The sequence below is a fragment of the Anser cygnoides genome, chromosome 1, assembly GCF_040182565.1.
Source record: "Anser cygnoides isolate HZ-2024a breed goose chromosome 1, Taihu_goose_T2T_genome, whole genome shotgun sequence".
NCBI classification, from domain to species: domain Eukaryota; kingdom Metazoa; phylum Chordata; class Aves; order Anseriformes; family Anatidae; genus Anser; species Anser cygnoides.
This window is the reverse complement of record NC_089873.1, coordinates 139,957,053-139,976,679: the sequence shown is the minus strand read 5'-3', so window position 1 is coordinate 139,976,679 and position 19,627 is coordinate 139,957,053. Positions and strand designations below refer to the sequence as shown.

Below are 19,627 nucleotides of genomic sequence, written 5' to 3'. Positions count from 1 at the left end.
AAATGCTTCCCTTCCAATTCCAGCTATAACCCTCAAATTAGGCAACAGCAAAGAATGTTATTTAAGAGCAACAACAACAAAGGTACTTTTAAGGACTAAGAAAATTATTTTTAAGGACTCTGTATGTCTCCTAAGCTTAAGAACTCTCCAGTATAACTTTCTTTCTCCAAGGAATCCCACCAACATGCTCTTTGACTACTGTAGAGCAAGAAATTACGAATCTAGGTGCAAAGTGAAGAGTTTCAGAGTCAATTCTAACCAGTAACGTGTAGTCAGCTTGATCCATTCACTTAAATCAGCGTGCCTTTGTTCAAAGCTCTCGTAGGTATTATTATCATAATTTCAATTTCTGTTGATAGTATCTTGAACACTGTCAAGGCCTTTCTACAGTAAGCAGGTAAAAAGACATACAAGGCAGGAAATCTGCATGCTTGGTACAAACAGAACAAAGTGATACAAGATTTATGTCTACAAAGAGATTTCACAAGTAGCTAGGTCACAATAGTCAATCATGCAATACAAAAATTCCCCATAGCCTCAAACCCCTTTACTTGACAGAAGACATCTGCCATTTAATACAATAAAAAGAGTAAATCAAGAGCCACGTGCCTTTTTTTAAAAATTAATAAAAAGTAACATACAGATACATCTACACAGAGTTGAGTGATGAGGACCTGCCTAATGCCAAAAATTGCTAGCCTAGTAAAAAAACTATTATACCTGGGTGGTCTGGCTACGCTTCACATTCCAGAGAAGCGATGTTTGTGTCCAGCAGATCACAAACGATTACTGTTCTCTTATTTCATTAATCTCATTATTTTGGCTAGAGCACGATTAGAAGAAAACAAAGGGAGTACCCTGGCAATTACAGTCTAACTTATTACTCATAAAGAACTTTCATAAAAGAACTTAGTCACAGAGATTTGTTACAAATTAAGATTTTTATTATTTAGTGGCATTATTATAACCCATTAACTATACAACTATCCCATAAAAGACAAGTATTTCACTGCATTTTATACACTCAGTTGAAAATAATCCTTAAGGCAATTGAAACCTTCCTGTCAACAGTGCATGTAAGCATAAAAAAGGGATGTAGAAAAAAAAAACACATTACAACAGAGAGGAAAAATATGACAAATCACATGAAGAGTCACATTTTTCACCTTGTATAATATGGAAGTAGGCAATTCATACTCAGCAGTCATTACAGACAGACAGCCATTTTTTCACCTATAATTTTACAATAGTCAAAGCAACTTATTTGTAATCTATAACTAAGCTTCCAGTGACTAGAAAAGTATTTCTATAATTCCGGATATGTTCATCTTCAATTTTTTTTTGTACTAAGTGTATTCACCTCCTTAGCCAAAACATCTAACTTTGAATCCAAACTTTTGGCTTTGGAAAGGATAAGAAAATGAGAGACAGAACTAAACTAGCCAAATCAAGAGTGACCTCTGTAATTTTATGGCACTTACATTATATAGTAGAGCCCTGATGGTTACATACAAAACCTGTCACTTTAGAATCCGATTTAGCTTGTTTGACGTAAAATACTGGAAAAAGGCTGCTTTTGGGTCACAAGTCCATAGAACAGACCTTTGACTGGACACAATGACAGCTAAACTCTACCATTCAGCCCATCCATGATGTACCCCTGGGTAAAGTCATTCAGAATGCAATTAATAAATAAATACTTCTATATCAAAGGAATAACACCAGCTGGCCTGTCCCAACAAGAACTTCAGAGATTTGAACAAGAACTTGCAAAGGTTGTTCAAAGTAAGGTATCTCTATGCTACATCTAGAGGAAGGAAGATGTACAACACAAGGACTTACTCTAGTTACCCATTTCATCCAAATGAAACGTAACTGACCCAAACCACTTTAACTTCTCTGTATTTTCCTCTTAGTTTTCAAACCTGAATTGGGCAAACATGATAATATCATCATTCCTCTACTACACAATCCTCTACCGCACAATCTTGATAAATAAACATGTCATCTTCTAAAGCAAAACTCACCCTACACTGGTACATTTCAACAAATACCAGTACCATTTAAACCACATCACTTTGACAGACTCAATACAAAATCAATTCCCTTGGAAAAGGACAAAATTTAAAGGAAGCCTACACCTGTTACCCAAACAACTGCAGAAAAAGCTAATCCGAACTCTTTAAAATTTAAAGTTAATTTCCAGCGTCTTTCCCATCAGTTCTCTTGTGCATTAAAACCACCAACTCCACTGCAGATAAGAAGTTTGGCAGCAGCCTAAAGGAAGAACTCGGTTCTAACAGTAACGCTGCGTACACAGGTGTGTGCTTTGGCACTCCACAAAAATAACACACACGCGTAGTCCAGCTTGTTTCCACGCAGAGGAGACTGGACTGCCAACACAGATCTATTTGCAGCTCAAAATAATTTAGTGTTCCTTCACGTGCAGTGTTATGTCACGCACGTATTTCTTTCAGTAAGCCATCTCATCAGCAACGCTGCAGCTTTCTGTTTGTCAGCTGCTCAGCCCCCAAGCATCCTTGATCCTGAAAGGTCACCGCCGTGCGACACGAGCCCCTAACGCCTCACCTGTAAGTCTGTCTTCAACCATTTGGAGTCGAACCTCGCTTGCGCGGCCAGACAAAAAGATTCAGAAGACATCTTCCCTTCTCCAGCCTCCTCTCCGGGCTGGCCGAGCAACCCAACCTGCCACAGGAGGAGAAAAATAACAATCCGGCATGCAAAACGAACAGCGCGGGGTTATTTTAGCGGAGATGAGGGCGGCTCCCCTTGGGTCTTTAATAATTTAGGGTGCAAGAGACCCCCCCCCGGGGCCTCAGGGGGGAGGAAACCCGCGGCCACCCCCTCCCCTGGCACCCGAGGAAGGCCTCCCCGGGCTGCACGGGCGGCCTAGCAGAGCCCCTCGGGGACGGAGGAAGGGAAGGAGGGACCGAGGGAGGGAGGGAGGGAGGGAGGGAGGCCCGGGCACGGCCCCCGCCCCGCACCGGGGGCGCCGCCGCCGCCATATCCAGGGGCTGTGTGCGGGGGGATCTCTGTGTCCCCCCCTCCCCGCAGCAGATGGAGGCGCTGTCCGCTCCCCGCACTCACCGGCCGCCCGCGGCGGCGGCTCCTCGCCCCGCTCGGCCCCGCGTTATCCTCGCCCCTCCTCCCCGCTACCCGCCCGCCCGCCCGCCCGCCCCCCCCCTCGTCCGCCGGCAGCGCCGGGCCCTGCCTTCTCCGCGCCCGCCCTCCCTCCACACTGGAAGCTGGGGAAGCTCGGCCCCCTCTCCGCCCGGCCCCTGCGCACGCCAGAGGCCCTCAGCCAATCAGGAGGGGGGGGAGAGGCGGGACATCCTGCCCCGAGCAGGCCGCACCATAGAGAGGAGCGGCGCAGTGGAGATAGATGGGCAGTGCGCAGAGGGAGGGGGTCCCCCTCAGCACCCCCCCCTCCGATCCCCCCCCAGCATGGTCAAGGCCTGAAGCGTTAAAGCGCCTCGCGGTTTAAAATAAAATTAAATCGAATAAACAGTAGCAAAAACACAGCCCTCCGTTATACCCAGAGATACATTTAAAAGCATCAAAAATAAAAAAGTTTTTTGTTGTGTTATTTCCTTCAGTCATTTTAGCTGCAGGCTCCGCTGTTACGCTCATTCCTAAATAAATAAACATACGGTTTTACGCAAATATTTCAGGGCAGAAGGGTCAGTGATGAGTAGGTCAGCGGCACCCAAAATGGCAGCAGCAGCCTGAAAGGGGGCCTGAAGGGAAGTGGTGCCCCAGGGCACGGGGCAGGAGGCTGCAGGGATGAGGTGGGGAATTGGCAGGGGCTGAGGGGGCTGCAGGCCAACGCGGCGCACCCGTTGCCAAAGGGAGAAGCTGTGCTGGAGGAAGCGCTTTGGCTTCCACATAACTGTGCTGGGGATGACAGAATGGATCAGTAGTGTGAAATTCAAATTAATCAAAATTACAGTACCTCACAATGCGTAGCCAGGCTCCTCAAGGAGCCTGAAGGTGGGAGCAGGGCTTGGCAGATGAGGCCATGATAGGCTTTGGCCAATGTGAAACCACAGGCTGCACATCAACGAAATTCCAACAGAACCAAGACCATTTGCATGCATTTGGGCAAAGGTTATAATACTTAGGCAAATCATTTTATTATGATTATTATTTAAGAGGTAAAAAAAGACATGGACCTGTTTTAGCAATCCAGAGGAGGGCTACAAGGATGATCAGGTGGCTGGAGCACCTCTCTCACAAAGACAGGCTGAGGGAGTTGGGGTTGTTCAGCCTGGAGAAGAGCAGGCTCTTGGGAGACCTCATAGCGGCCTTCCAATACCTGAAGGGGGCCTACAGAAAAGCTGGGGAGGGACTCTTGGTCAGGGAGTGGAGTAACAGTAAGGCTTACACTGAAAGAAGATAGATTTAAATTAGATAGATTTAAATTAGGAAGAAATTCTTCACTCAGAGGGTGGTGAGGCCCTGGAACAGGTTGCCCAGAGAAGCTGTGGATGCCCCATACCTCTAAGTGTTCAAGGCCAGGCTGGATGGGGCTTTGAGCAACCCGGTCTGGTGGGAGGTGTCCCTGCCCATGGCAGGGGGCTGGAATTAGATGATCTTTAAGGTCCCTTTCAACCCAAACCATTCTGTGATTCTAAGAAGCATTGTCCTAATTATTGCCGGTAAAGTAGAGTGAATTTGATTTTTTTGGTGTTCATTTTCAAAGTAACAGAAAAATGCTGCCATGACCTAACTGCTCAGCTTGTCACTCACCATGGACCTCTATGGGATCAAGACATGGTCCCCTTAAGTGAAAAGTTGTACAACATTTCAGAACTGCCTGAAAATTTATATAAAATATAGAATATAATAAATACAGAAATAACTTATTTCCTCAAGTTACTTTCTGAAACTCCAAAATATGAACCTTTAAAAACAAAAGTGGTTTCCCTTGAAAAATCTGCCCAAATACCTATATGTCAAAAGCTTTATATTATGTATCAGGGAAGTGAAAGTTTTGTCATGCATTTTATGTCATGTCTACTCTGGCTAGTCCATGTCTGAGTAACAACTAGCGCACCAGGATGGGAAATGTTTTAGTCTCCTATTTCCTGGTAGACTGGAAATATGACGAAGTAGTCATATTGTCATATTCCAAGTAGGAATAAAAAACGCTTTGCAATGTATGGGGTCCAAACCAGAAGGCATTAGTAAAACTTGGCTGAAACCATGGTGCCCATTGATCATGATTTGCAAGTCAGATACCAGAGAGATGCTTTGCATGTGCTGCATTCTCTGCCATTTTTGTTTGGCTCTCCAGAAAGGTCATTTGCATTTATTTCAGATAAATCTCTTACTTTTACTAAATAACAAGCAGCAATAATCTTCTACTGTTAACTCTTGATGAGAGTAATTTGAAGAGTGCATAACTGTCTAACTTGTTAGACTTGAATCATTGGCCCAATTAGCAAGTACTCACAGAATCCCGGACGGTTGAGGTTGGAAGGGACCTCTGAAGACCATCTGGTCCACCCCCCCTGCCAAGCAGGATCACCTAGAGCACATTGTGCAGGATGGCATCCAGGTGGGTTTTGAATATCTCCAGAGAAGGAGCCTCCACAACCTCTCTGGGCAACCTGTGCCAGTGCTCATAGTAAAGAAATGCCCTCTCATATTCAGCTGGAACTTGCTGTACTCACTCACTTCCACAAAAATCAAAACATATTTGGGTGCAGTAACCATGGAAATTCAACAGATAGTGATACTTCTGAAGAATTTATGATTATTTTGTATTTCCAGACTTAGATTTCACTTCTGATGAATAATTTTTGTTTGCATTTGAAATGCACTGTAATAGCATGATGCAATCTAAAATGGCATTCTCATTTACAAAAATACTATGTACCCACCAAATTTTTCAGAGAGAAAAGTATATCTGGTAAAACAACATAAATAATTATTTTGATGATATTATTAAAAAAATAATTCAGTTCCATTAATAATCAGAAAATGCAAAGACTCTGGAACCTGTAATCACCTTTATACACAGTATTTGCACTATTAAGTCCATCAATAACTATGTTATTCTGATGTTGTTTAAATAACAATGATGTATTGTTTTACTTCTGACAGACCAAGGTAATGAAGGCGGTAACGTACGTGTCTGGCAGATTTCTGAAGGCAAGTTCAAGCCAAACAGGTGAAGTGCTACCACTCCACAGCCGCTCTTGTGCTCTACTCTTCTGATGCGTATTTCCATCTTAAAGCAGGATTATATGATCTTGAAAATCGGTTCACCAGATGTCATACTTTGTGGCCCAGCTTGCTAAAGTAACCTACTTTACACCCAAGAAAATCATTAAGTGGATCTGATGGCCCTGCCTTAGAGACACCAACATCCTCGGGATGGCAGGGCAGGCTGCTAGTGAGGTGGAAGAAAACTCTCGGCTTTCACTGCAAATCTGTCAAAACCCTCGCACTTCTTTCTTGCTTCCTCCAGCAAAATGGCTGGATGCGGAAAAATCTAATTTCCATGGACAGACAAAGTCAGACATTTACATGTATCTGCTTCTAGGTATATTGTATAAATCACTATTAATACAGACTAAAGCAATAAGTAAATATATCAGAATGCCTTCTAATAGGGTCTTATTCTCTGTTGCACTTAGTAGAGCACTTACAAACAATAGAGTGCGCTCTAAAAATGCCTGGCTCTGGGCAGGAGACCTCCCTTTTGCTGTAAATGTGGCGGAGGAGACATACCAGAGAAGAGGCACTTTCGGGGTACAGGAGATAGGGGAAAAGTAGGATGGTGGTACACATGCAAGGCTGGAAAACATAGGGTTGTTAGCATGGATGGTGCCCTCCCCTCACCTCCATGCACTTGCAGTTACAGTCAGAGAGGTCTAAGGAGACAGGGAAGAACAGAAACTAACTGAATAAACTAATACTAATACTAATAATCTAAAGCAGAACAGACAGAAGGAAAAGAAGTGTCTCTGAACAATCTAGGCAGCACAATATTTGTTTTTATTTCACCTGTGCCAATGAGATCATAAGCAATGACAAGATCAGTCACAAAAAATGAGACAATTGCATTCTCAAGTGACTAAATCCAAAACCTTAACAACCAATGAACAAAAGATGAGAATAAACTTTTTTATTCATAAAGGACCTCAAATATTAAAGAATATGTTTACATATAACCAGTACCCTGCCCTACCCGCAGGCGTTCTAGGTATAACGGTCAAATCTTTACTAATTAATAATTATTTTAAATGTATGAGCTCTAGGGAGTCTGTTCTTGTTCTAACAGCAGCAAAATGTGGGACATTCCTTTTCTCTCATTTTCTCTCAATAATTGTTACTCATGTGAAAGGGACACAAAACCATCTCTGTAAGAGCAGTGCCCAACTGTTCACGGCGAGACAATGGCTTTTTTTGTTTGTAATTTTTTTCAAGAGCCATTTGTGTTGAGCTCTCCCACTGAGTTAGAAGTCTTTGTGTGTTATCATCCACAAAATACAAAATCCAGTCCACTCTGGGCTTAAAACAGGTCACAAAGAATTTCCTGGCTAATTCTCTGTGATGAAGGCTTTCCCAAAGAAAGTGAGAAAATTTTACAAGTAGCTTTTTTTATTTTAAGACACTCTGAACTGAACTGTTGGCCAAAATTTCAGTTTTATGCAATTAAAAGATCATAATGAGGCCCATTACTTCTTTATTACATTATTTGCAATGAATGCCGTCAGTTCACATTGGTCAGTACATATTATTCCACACCAGTGCTTTCTTCAGAGGGAAAACAGGACAGAGTAAGGACATAAAAGGATTCTCCTCCTTCCCCCACACACCAGTATTTCTAAATAGTCATAATGATGCTTTCTCCTAGCCATTTTAATTACTGGAAAAAATATATACTTACATAAGCAGAACAACCAAACAAAGGAAGCAGCTTTTTTGTTCAAAACCCCAAACCTCTTGCCATCAATATCCCAACCCTCTTTCCTTAAGCCTCTTCAGGACAATGAAACATCTTCTTCCTCCATGCATGGCTTTCTGGTCCTTTCTCACCTGCAGTGGTCACAGCCCTGCTGTTTCTCATCTTTTTCTCTGACATATCTTTATTCTAACCCAAAGCCTTCACATTCATCCACACTTCCAAGATGATTTCACTCCTACCTTTATTAGGCAGTGACACATACCCATTTGAGCTTGGAAACTGTATTGTTCCAATATTAAACAGAATTAGGTTAACCCTGCCCCTCCTTTTTCTTAGCCCTGATCTTAAATGACGAATATTGCTTACACACAGAGCTTCAACAAGTCCTTCTCTCGTGACAGTTTTTCTTTGTGGAGTCTTCGACCTGTGAGTCACAGCACATTGTACAGCTGACACAGCTCAATTGCAGAGGTGGTGTTGGAAAAGCAATTCACAGTGTTAAGAAAAATGAAGGACATAGCAACTAAAACCTGTCACAATAAAACCACACTTTGCAAAGGTAGCTAATTAGACTCTGTTGTTAATTACATTTTGCATAGTTAATTATTTTTAAAATGAGGGTAAGTCCTGTCCTTGTTAAAGCAAGCAGTAAAGTTTCATTGACTTCAGTAAGCTCAAAATTCAGCCTCATCTACCCTTTATTTTGCTCATCCAATGCCAACCACGAGTGTTTCTGGTCTCCCAGAAAAATGATATCCCAACAGTTCATTCTCGAGGTAGCGTCTTCCATTACAGAGAAAAAGGATTGTTTTGCTTCCCCAGGCCAGCCCCAGTTTTTCTGTCCAGGAAGACTCTTGCTTTACAGCCCAAACCAGTCTGATCTGATTTGCATCTCTGAACTCAACAACAATAATAAATTAATTCTTTCCTTATATTTCTTTCAATTATAAATTCAAAATAATTATTTCATAAAATCTTCGAGATGGATGTTGTTCTCTGACTCGCAAAGTAGCTTTGGAAATGACAGCTTGAATATGCTCGTTAAGCAGATCTTCAGAAGACTTTGGAAATAAATACTGCATAAATACTCAGATATCCATTACAGACCTATGAAAACGAAAAGTATCTGGTATACAGCAAAGGACAGGTCAGAAATTCAGATAGGAAATATATGCATTCCATGCACTAAAATTAGCAACCTCCATAAGCTCTGTATCATTTTCATATTAAATACAATTAATTACTTAAAGCCAAGCAGGATATGTTTGAATTTAAAAGGGATTCTCAGTTACAGGAATATTCTATACAGGAAATAAGATTTGCTAATAATGCCATCTATTATGGGACCTAAAGATTACAGTACTAAGCTGTGCTCATAAAACAGTTCACCCACAAAAATTAGATCTGTAAAATCATCAAGGTAAAATTTTAAAATCCACCAAAACATCAAGACAATGCTACAGTTATGCTAGAAATGCTAGAAATCGAAATATAACCTCACTATTATACTGACCTATATATTGAGGGCAGAAGGAGTCTGTATTATGCAAATAGATTATCAGTATATATAGTCTATATATGCAAATATATTATCAGTATTTGAACCTATTCTGTCTGACAGGAGGCTAGTTGCCCAGTTAGCATTTAGAAAATAACCCATCAGTGGGCACTGCAACATGCTTCACAATCACGTAACGTGATGGAGGGATGTTTAGCGTGCATTTTGAACTGCAAGGACATTTTGAATTTTGAGTTTAAGCAGATAAACAAAAATGTTGCTCCCTCCCCCTCCAAATTAGAATGCATAGTTCATTGCAGAGGACTTAGGAACAAAATGGAAATTATTTGGCAAAATGAGAAAAGCACTAGATCTCTTAAAGATCTAGACTTTTTTAATCTATGCCCTTTAGATAGTGTAGGTGGATGCAGAAGGATGAAATTTTACTAGACAAAGAGAGGAACGGTATCCTTTAGCCAATAATCAAAGCATGAGAAAAATCTCCTACAATATAAGAAGACAGCATGATGCTAATTTTAATTCTTTCCATTTAGAAACTACCAAGTATTGAGTTTCTCCTAATGCTTGGAAGGTGGCCAAAAACACTTTAGCTTTTTTACATTGCTTAATATATAGGGAAACACTTTATGAATGCTGATGGGAATCTTTACTCATTTAAACAGGAAAGGAAGCAGTATTTCTATAAAGGGTTTGTTAACCTAGAGCCATATGGTATCCTTCCATACAAAAATGCTTCATAAGGAAAAAAAAAAAAACTTACTTAAAAAAGTGTTTGAGTTGGACTTATGCCATGTTTTGTCCTTGCTGCCTGGTGTTGGGTGAGGTATTAACAGCCAAATAGAAAGGTCAAGGACAGGTTGGTCAAAGCACAAGCCCAGGTTGGGGGGCAGGAGGGAAGAGAATCAGGACAACTTATTGGGTCTGTCCTTAATACATAAAATGAATATGAACCCAAAGCACCAGCAATCTACTTGGCTTATGAATCAGGAAACCGAACACAACTCCCTTTCCTCAGATGTATACGAACGGTCGTGGACAATCTCTGTTGTGTTTCTCTAATGTTCCAATTATAAAGGGAGACTTTGTTCCTTCTAGTCTGTTTTTCCAATCCCACAGCATTTATTACAATTTCAGAAAGTATTTTATCCTTGAAGGAGAATCACATGATATTTCAGACATGCTAATGTGGTTTGCACCCTAAGGGGATGCCAACAGCGTGAATGGTCTAAAATGAAGTAATTAGTTCAAATAGGAAGGAAAACAGTCCACCAAGACAGTGTGTGCTTCGGCTTGTTCCTACACTAGCCTCTGTTGCATTTGTGGTATTTTATGTTCGGAGCAAACACAACCAAGTGTTGCAACCAACAGCATTCACACCTGGTTTTCTTCTGCTTTGGGATGAGAGCATTAACACTGCTAAGTCCTATATAGTGGTTGTACCCAGCTCTTAATGCTTTCTTCAGAGCAGTAGTTTTTTCTTATTTCTCAACCTGATCACAGTTTTGTCTCTACACTCTGTTACTGCATCATCTCAATGATCAGTATTTTTGAAAAATTAGACCTTGAAAGTCTTTTTCATCTTACCTTGTTCATAACACTTTGAAGAATATTATAGCCATGAAAACTGCAACACTGGGAAATGAGCTGTTATGAATCTTCTCTTCCCTACCAATTTTGAATTTCTAGTCCATTTGCAGACAGTAAATAAGATTTTAATAAACATTTATGAAACCTTTTCTATAAAGTTGACTGACTGGTATGATGTAAAGCTGTGATGTCTGTGCTGTGATGGTAAGACTCCAGCTTTATCGTAAAGTTTAGGGACCTTCTCCTATAGGATCTCTGCCCCTCACACAACAGCCCCTACTATATGCATGTAGTTTTGGCCCCACATGCATTTTAAAACAATGAAGGCAGATCTTCCCCCCCACACTCCTCCCCCGAAAGAGTGTGATTCTTGTTCCTATATCTGTCCCAGATGGATTCTAGCTTTCAACATAATACATTTGAGATATCAATGTTTTATAAAGTTTTTAGCCTTTTCCACTCATACCATCAACCTTTCTCCATTACTGATGGCATCTAAATTCTTTTCACTTCTATATCCTCTTTTCTCTTTTATAGTGGTATTTATTAACATAGCCTCAAGAGGAGCTGAGAAAATGGGAGCTGTCTTTGGAGCTAATATACTATGCTTGAAACCAGATCCAAAAGGTAAATCTAGTTTACAGCCTGGCACATTTAAAACAAGCTAGTTCTGAGGCTGACATCAATGAAGTTTTTTATCGATATGTTATTAATAAATAACTTTTTGTAGGTGAAAAGATCCCTTGACTTTTATGAGTTACTCAAGCTTCCTTCCTGTTTTGAGAACAGGCAGCTCCCAGTCCCATCTGAAATCTGTGGTTGCCTTTACTTCTTATCTGGGCAATACAATGGCAGGCACAAAGTTTGATGTCGAGTAAATCAGATATAACTGATTTACAGTGGTACATACTAGATGTAATTGGAGGGGGGTCACCAGGATTGCACATCTAAAATAGAAAACTATCAGAAACAACCCTGCAGAGCATACTCTTTTTATTATAATCAGTGACCCTCAATACTTCTCCCACTTATGCTATTTTAAAATACAGCATTGACTGAGGCTAGTATCAGCTGTTCTAGGCTAGTTCCTTGGACTACATCTACTGCCAGTGGCAAGGAATAAACACCTCAAATGCCGCTCATTCCACCCTCAGCAAGATGGAGGAATCACACTCAGAAATGCAGGCATCTCATCCACAGTAAAGAAAGATGGCGAAGTGAGTTGTGGAGCAAGAGTGTCAGGCTGAAAGAACGGAATTACACTGATGGTGTTGAGAGTAAAATCCTGACGTGGCTCTCTCAGTGACCTTTAAGAAAAAATAGGCATTTTTTTATTTGTTTGTTTGTTTAAAGAAGGAAGGTCACAGGACTCCAATCTCATTTCTACAATCAATTCTGTTAATAAATCATCTCCACTCACTCCAGCTATGCCAGTCCTGTTACATTATGTTAGACCTGGCTTACTCACAGGAAATTACAAACTAGACGTAGTTCACATTTTATGTGTTTGTTTGTTTCACAGTAGAATTTTCTGGTCAGAAATTGGTAGCTCAAAACTGTCACTAAATCTTCCCTGAAGCATCAGAATAGTTTTCCAGCAGAGAGTTTATGCTACCCAAGTTTAAACAAATTTTATTAACCCACGCCACCACAGCAAAAATAGCAACACAAGTGCATTGCTTCTTCTCACGGTAAGTTTTCATTGTTTAATAGCAAAATAACAAGCTAGGATAAAGTATTTCATATGTACCTAAAAAGCAAGTTAGGAAAAATTAATTCCAAAATACAAGATGACAGCCTGGATAACAAAGCAGTTACTCGCTCCACTTGGGATCCTCTTGGGGAAAAATCACATCCTTTAATCCTATAGCCACAGCAGTGCAGCTTGTTCCTTGCAGTTATCCTACTTATTTGCTTCATTCTGTCTTTGGATACAAAAGGAGGCTGCAAAGAGCCTGGTGTCTATTTGCGTTATTCATTAACTGTGAAATTAATAGTAATTTCCTGCTATTTGTCCTCCTGGGTAGCAGACACAGGAGTTGCTCAGACCACAGTCCAAGAAGATAACGTCCCCTTAGGTCCTGCTGTGAAGTTCAGGGCGTTCCTCCACCATACGGCACAGTGGGGAAAAAACACCACAGCTCAGAGAAGTTGATATGAAGCTTAGCTGTCGTGGGGTGAAGGCAAATGGACTGAACTGGAAGCAAAAGGCAAGAGTTAAAAAGGCCTACCCACACCCATGGTGCTGCACATCGACCCACTCGTGCCCTGATTTTTCAGCCTTTACAGATTGTCTGGAGTAGCGGAGACAATGCTGAGGTAATATCCTCACCTCTCTGTCAATCCCCTACTGAAAACAAGAATAGTAAGGTAGGAGGTGCTGCACATACATATACAGGCTCAGAAATCAGTGCAAGTTTTAATTATCATCATCATTTTGAATGAACTTGTACTTTAGATCTGATTTTAGCATCCTTTGCTGTTCTGTGGAAGAGTTACACACTTAGCTGCAAGTTGACGTGCCTGACAGAGGTCAATGCAGCCAACAGCAGCCAACATCTTATCTCTTTATAAGATCAATGACCTTCAGCTAACAAGCCTAAGTGGCATAAGTGGCTTCACAGATGATACTTTGAGTGGTAAAAACTAATTAAGGGCAGAAGTTTTGAAGATTTGCATTTATACTAACAGATACCATTTCAGCAGCTAACACATCACTGATGCCTCTGCATACAGCAAAGATTTGCTGATTGCTGACACTACACTCTGTTCAAGTGAAATTTTAGTAGTGACAAGGGCATTGATGTAGCTTTAATATTTCACTGCTCTAATACAAAAAAAAAAAAAAAAGAATTTTAGCCCCGGTTCTTCTACAGCTCCTTTTGTATTACTAAACTATTCTCTGGTAATTTGGATGTATTTTAGATTACAGCGATCATGAAGACAAACAATTTGGATAGACCCTGAGTAATGCTTTGCCTTACTTCACTGGCAAATAGCTCCTGATATTAAATCTAAATGACAGTCTTGTTAGATTCATTTATCTGGAAAGGGCTGCTGCTGGGCTAAATTAAGTCAGAATTAACCCTTAAAGCATTAAATGTCCATCCTATAACAGCAATAAAAATTAACACTTCACTAATTTTAATATGTCTAAAATAGTACAACAGCAAAATAAAGAAGAAGAGGAATGGAAAGAGTACAAAACAACTAACTCTGCGAATGAAAGTTGTTTTGCATGTATTAGTACAGCTCTGCTATTTAGGCTTTCAGAGCCTTGTTTCAGAACTCTGCCGGTGATACAGAGTAAATATGATTTTACATGTTAAGGCATTTTTGTCTGTGTTACACAAATATTACATTCAAAGTTAGCTGTCAGCAGTACCCCATGAATTTCCTTGACACATCTACTCCTTGCATAAGAACAAATGACAAATGGTCTACAGTTAATCTCCATTCACAAGCCGACTGGTAAATAAAGCAGCAAACAACCCATTTTTTGGACTGATCAGCACCATTTATAACGAAAGCATCTTGCATAGCCATCTTAAGTTTATAACAGAATTCCCCCATAAGTTAAAGATCACAATTCTTGAGCAGTCCTGATCTTCTGTTTTTCAGCTAAGTCTTTTTGAACGCTATGCAGACCACACAAGCTTTACTATTATCATCACTATTTACTATTATCATCATGTATAGCACTTTGTTGTGGACTTCAAATCTATCGGTCAATTTCTGTATGATTTTTTTCTTTCAATATGGTGCAGTTCCAAACTAGAAAGTGTCTATTTTTTTTTCCTATTTTGTTTTGCAAACATTAATGTAAACATTTATTCTGAAATACATTCAGAAGCTGATGTATTACCAGAGTGTACCAACAAAGCTAAGAAAAGTACAGAAGAGCAGTTTCAGTGCAGTGACCATCGAAATAGCACAAAGGAAAACTGAAAATTGGAACTAAACAGCACGGCCAAAACTCCTGCAGGAAAAGCTGGATGGTAGCCAGCTGTTTGACCACTACCTACTTGGAAGAGGTGCTTATAGACCTTGCCTTCACAAATCACATCATTCAAACACTGCATCTCCCATCCTGCAGGTACTGCTGTGTCATGGCTAAGTCTGGAACAGTTTTACCGCCGCATATTTTGAACAGAACCTCTCATAAATTACTTAGATCGCTAAAAACATTCACCAGCATTTACAGTACACTGCGTAAGCAGATGAATGACCTCCAGAGCACTTTGACAAGAATCAATTAAAGATTTCTGAGCTGCAGCAGCCAGATGGCCGAGTCCGAGACCACATCTGGACTGCTACAAGTTTTAAGCACACCATGTTATCACAGTGTGCAAAAATATTCTGAGAAAAATCCCAGATGATCTCAATGAACTTGAAAAAAAACCCTCTCCGGCTCTCAAATAGGCTTATTGGAGTACAGGATCGATGCCTGGGAGAAGTGCCAGAGATTTATGCAACCATTGCATTTGAAACTGCTCAACAACTGGGGTTAACAGCTTTGCGTATTTTGGAACTCATCCACTTCGCTCGACCCCGGGCATTGCAGAGATCAAGGACAGGAGAGAGTGGTTATTGCCTGCTCTACCGCGGCTGGACAGAAGAAAGATGTTAGGAGCTGCAGCAACAGCTGGACACATTACAAGTAATCAGATTCTTATTTCCAGAACCTTACCTATATATTTAGAGGTGGAATTACACTGCAGTAGTTAAAAGAAAAATATATGAAATAGATATAAATTGCTAAAGGCCTGTTAATTTCTAAGACACTGAGGGGCTTCCCATTGTGATGAAACCAGGATGTTTCCACTATAATCACAAAAGCCTTCCTTAACTTCAAGCATGTAAGAGGTCTGGGGATGGGGACCCCACTTAAGTGATTGATTCAATGCCCTTCTTATATAAGAGTTCTTAGGCCTCACCATGATAGAAAAAAAAAAAAAAAAAAAAGCAGCTGAAATATTCACCTTTTGTTTTTTTAATAGAAAGGGCCATGGCCATAATTTCAGATTATATCCCCCAGTCTATTCTTCAGTATAGCATAGGCTGTAAAATTTTAAATATAATTTATTTATTATTTATTTTATTTTATTGGGGATCGAATGTGGATGACATAAAATATGAACCCTAAATGTGAAGCCATCAAAAGACAAAGATCTATAAGGGGAATCCTCCCCCAGCTCCTGGGATTTGGCTGCTTGGGCTTCGGGCTAATCTGTATTGCAGCTGTCCAGCCTTTGATCAGAACTGTAATAAACCCCTCAAAGGAGGCGATTTCTTGGTGACACCTTCGGTCTAAGCTTCACAGCAGTTCCACAATATCTGACATGTTGAAATCAGGTACCCACCCTGAATTTGTCTTGACTTCCAGGCTTGACCTCAGACCTGACTCACCGCTATGGACTTGTCCGGTGATCTGGACTGTTGGATAAACCTGGTCACCCTAACGTGGGACTGCACCCCTTGTCAGTAAGGTGACCACCCTGCCTGTCCTGCTGGCACACCCGGCTCCCCTTCCTTTACGGAGCTGTTCATGGCTGCTGCTCCCTGAACAGTTCTTCCATTACTGCCCTTGGGAGTTCGCTCAGCAGTTCATCACCACTGCTAAGCAAAATCAAAGACATGCTCTTCTTTCTAACTAGGAACTATTCAGTCTTGCTGTGCTTTTGTTTTTGTTGTTGTTGTCGTTTTGTTTTGTTTTGTTTTTCCCCACTGAACTGAAAAACACCAGTACCTCCTCCCCATGGAGGAAGGGAATGTTGGTTTTGAACAAATCACCCCTTGATTGCCTGCTGAGATGGAAACTAAGCTATTGAAGTTGTTCAGTCTCGGACATTTTCTTTTATCTCTCAAGTAATTTACAAGATACATCACAAGCTTTTCATCATGCTTTTAAAACATTATGAGCAGAACTACGCATCCCGTTTCAGTATGCTATATGCAGGGCCTCATACAGAGATGCTATTTTGTCTCCCATTACCTACTTCCATAACTCCTCTTTACTCTGGCATACCAAGATTGCATGTGCAGGTGCTTGTCCACTAAGGTGCCTAATCCTGCTCACAGCAAGTTGCCTTTGAAGATATACCTCCCCTTCCTCTTCTTCCCCAGCTCCCACCCCCATCCTGCAAGTGGTAATTGGCCGTCCTTTCTCTTTGGCCAAATTTGACAAAACCCAGATTACCTGACGGTGCAGGTTTCTCTGAATGGTGAGAGCAGGGCATTTTGCCTTCATTACCTGCCCTGTGGGAACAGCGCAGAGCCCCACTGGGAGCACGTCTATTCAGTGACTCCACAAGGACAGCTGAATTAGTGTACGTTAGTGATCTTGATATCTCTCAGCTGCACCACAGTTATTTTTACCTGGTATGTACTTGTCTAATGCTGTACAGAAGTATTTTCTGGTCATAACAAAGTCAAACATCTTAGGAAAGCTAAGTTTATTAAACATATACGATTACTTTTATCAGATTTGTCATGTCAGCAAAGACAAAGATCTGTTTTGCTTAACAAGGAAGCTTTCCAAATCTTATATTGATCCCTTCCCTTTTAACACTTCTGTAGTGTAATGCTGTATCAGTTTTTCCCCCTGTTATTTTTCCCAGGATCAATGTCAATCCAACAAAACTAATTATCCAAAAAGGGTAGGTGAGGTGTCCTAAGGCCAGACCAACATTAACAACCATTTTTTCTTTAATTTTCACAGTACTCCCAGATTTATTTGCATAATAAATAGGCAGGAAAGTGCCTTACCTACTGAATAGAGACAGGGCTAATAGATTCAACTGCACCCGTTTTCCAGCATAGCTTAGATTTGTACTCTTAATCACAGACAATGAAGAATGGGTTTAATTTTTCTTTCATAATGTCAGAAGCTCTGCCTATTTCCCCTGCCCATCATCTTTCCAGAATCCCTTACACACTCTCAGGACACCAACGCATCTATACTTCAGTCTGATTTATTTCTTAATATTTTCTTTCAGCCTCTCTAAACTACATGTCTGGACAGGTGCCAGTATCATGTGTCTCTCTAATGAAGCAAATTTAAGTCATATCCCATCTTGTCCTCCTGCTTTTATTTCTTTATCGTGCTTTTCAGAAGTATGAATTTATTTGGGATTGTTTGGGGAGTTCTGCAACCTCTGATTTTAAACCTAGCTATTGCTCGTGTTTTCCTAGCCACTTACCTGCAGCTATTCCTGCAGCAGCCTTCAGGAGTTAATCAAAAAGGAACAGCACTTTGAGATTGCAATATTCACACTGGGTATTGTCCTAATATTTGTTAGCCTCAGCCTAAAATCATGTTTTGTAGTAGATTAAGTATTCTTAATAACACTCAAAATTATCTTGAACCTTTGATTGGGGAAATGGCTGGATCCACTTTTGGTATAACAGCCAGAAAGCTCAAGATCTTGCCTGCTGCTCCTCTGACTGACTAGCACCATAGCACATCCCTACCAGTGGCGTACATTTGCCCCCAAACTCTCTGGAGCTGACTGACCAGCCTTTATTCCCAGAAAGGGAGGAAGGTGCCTCGTTCTCTGACCTGTAATTGGTGATGGGTTTTAGCCTCCTTCTTTTTGAAGGGGCACAGCAGAGGCCAGCACTTGGCCTTTGTTCCCCACCAGCTGCCCCCCAGCTGCGTCTCGTGCACACTCTTTGACTTTACAGCTGCTGCTTTAATGCGGCACATTTTCAGCAACATCAGATATTGTTCCAACTTCATCACACCAGAGATCAAGCCAAGAATTATAATTATTGATTTATACGTACGATACCACTGCGAGCAGGAAAACAAGTGATTCAGTGCCTCTGTCAGCATTAGTCTCACTAAAATTGGGGGATGAGTTCATTTTTACCTCTGTGTTCTCAGAGACTACCAGCTCCTTTTCCAGTCCAGAAAAGAAGGGAGTTAGTTATTCTAGCAAAAAAGAATTCAACTTCTGTTTGTACCTGGAATTTGAGGGAAAAAGGAGTTATACAAACATTTTCCCTTTTTACTTTATGCTTCAGGGCCAGCTAGGTCTCATCTTCAACTCTTCCACCTGGAATCCAGTCAGGAACTGGATCGGGGTGGGGGAAAGAGTATTTGTGAGGGACAGGCAAAGGACTCCTGCCTGTGCTAACAGGGATTATCCTCCAGCTTTACTTTTCCCAGGGATCCCGAGGAAGCCAGGGCTATTAGGGATGTACGTTTCTGACTGCTCCCTGCCCACAAGAAGCAGCGAGGGCCATAGCCGGCTGCCCTTCTGGCAGGGCGGCTGCACCACGCTGCGCTGTCGGGGACTCACCTGCCCGTGCTGTTTTTAGCTCCTGCTATAGATAGGCCCTGCCGCTCAAACACATGTCCGATGTCCTCAGCCACATCCGCTGATTTTTTTTACTAAAAGCAAACCTCCCGCAAATCTTGCTCCTCAATAGGCAAGCGAGTGCTCCAGAAAATAGTTCAGCTTCTACAGTTACCGGCAGCCAAGAATCCTTGAGCAGCATAGGGATGATTAATTATCATCTAATAACATCTGCCTGCCTTTAGCCTCCAGTCTCCTTCCTACTGCTGATGCTCCAGA

At 41.2% G+C, this 19,627-nt stretch overlaps 1 protein-coding gene across 3 annotated transcripts in view; it reads right to left on the bottom strand.

Moving 5' to 3' along the window:
• The window catches only part of HERC2 (HECT and RLD domain containing E3 ubiquitin protein ligase 2), a 111,575-nt gene extending 108,339 nt beyond the window's left edge, over positions 1-3,236 (bottom strand). For 2 of the 3 annotated variants that reach the window (XM_066983432.1, XM_048051158.2), the window contains exon 1: positions 2,590-2,706. In XM_066983432.1, the coding sequence (XP_066839533.1) occupies positions 2,590-2,661 (72 nt within the window). In that variant the 5' untranslated portion in view covers positions 2,662-2,706. Of the gene's footprint in view, positions 1-2,589; positions 2,707-3,108 lie in introns of those variants that run through there. The other variant, XM_048051157.2, reaches the window with a different exon arrangement.
• Between the last annotated feature and the right edge of the window lie 16,391 nt (positions 3,237-19,627).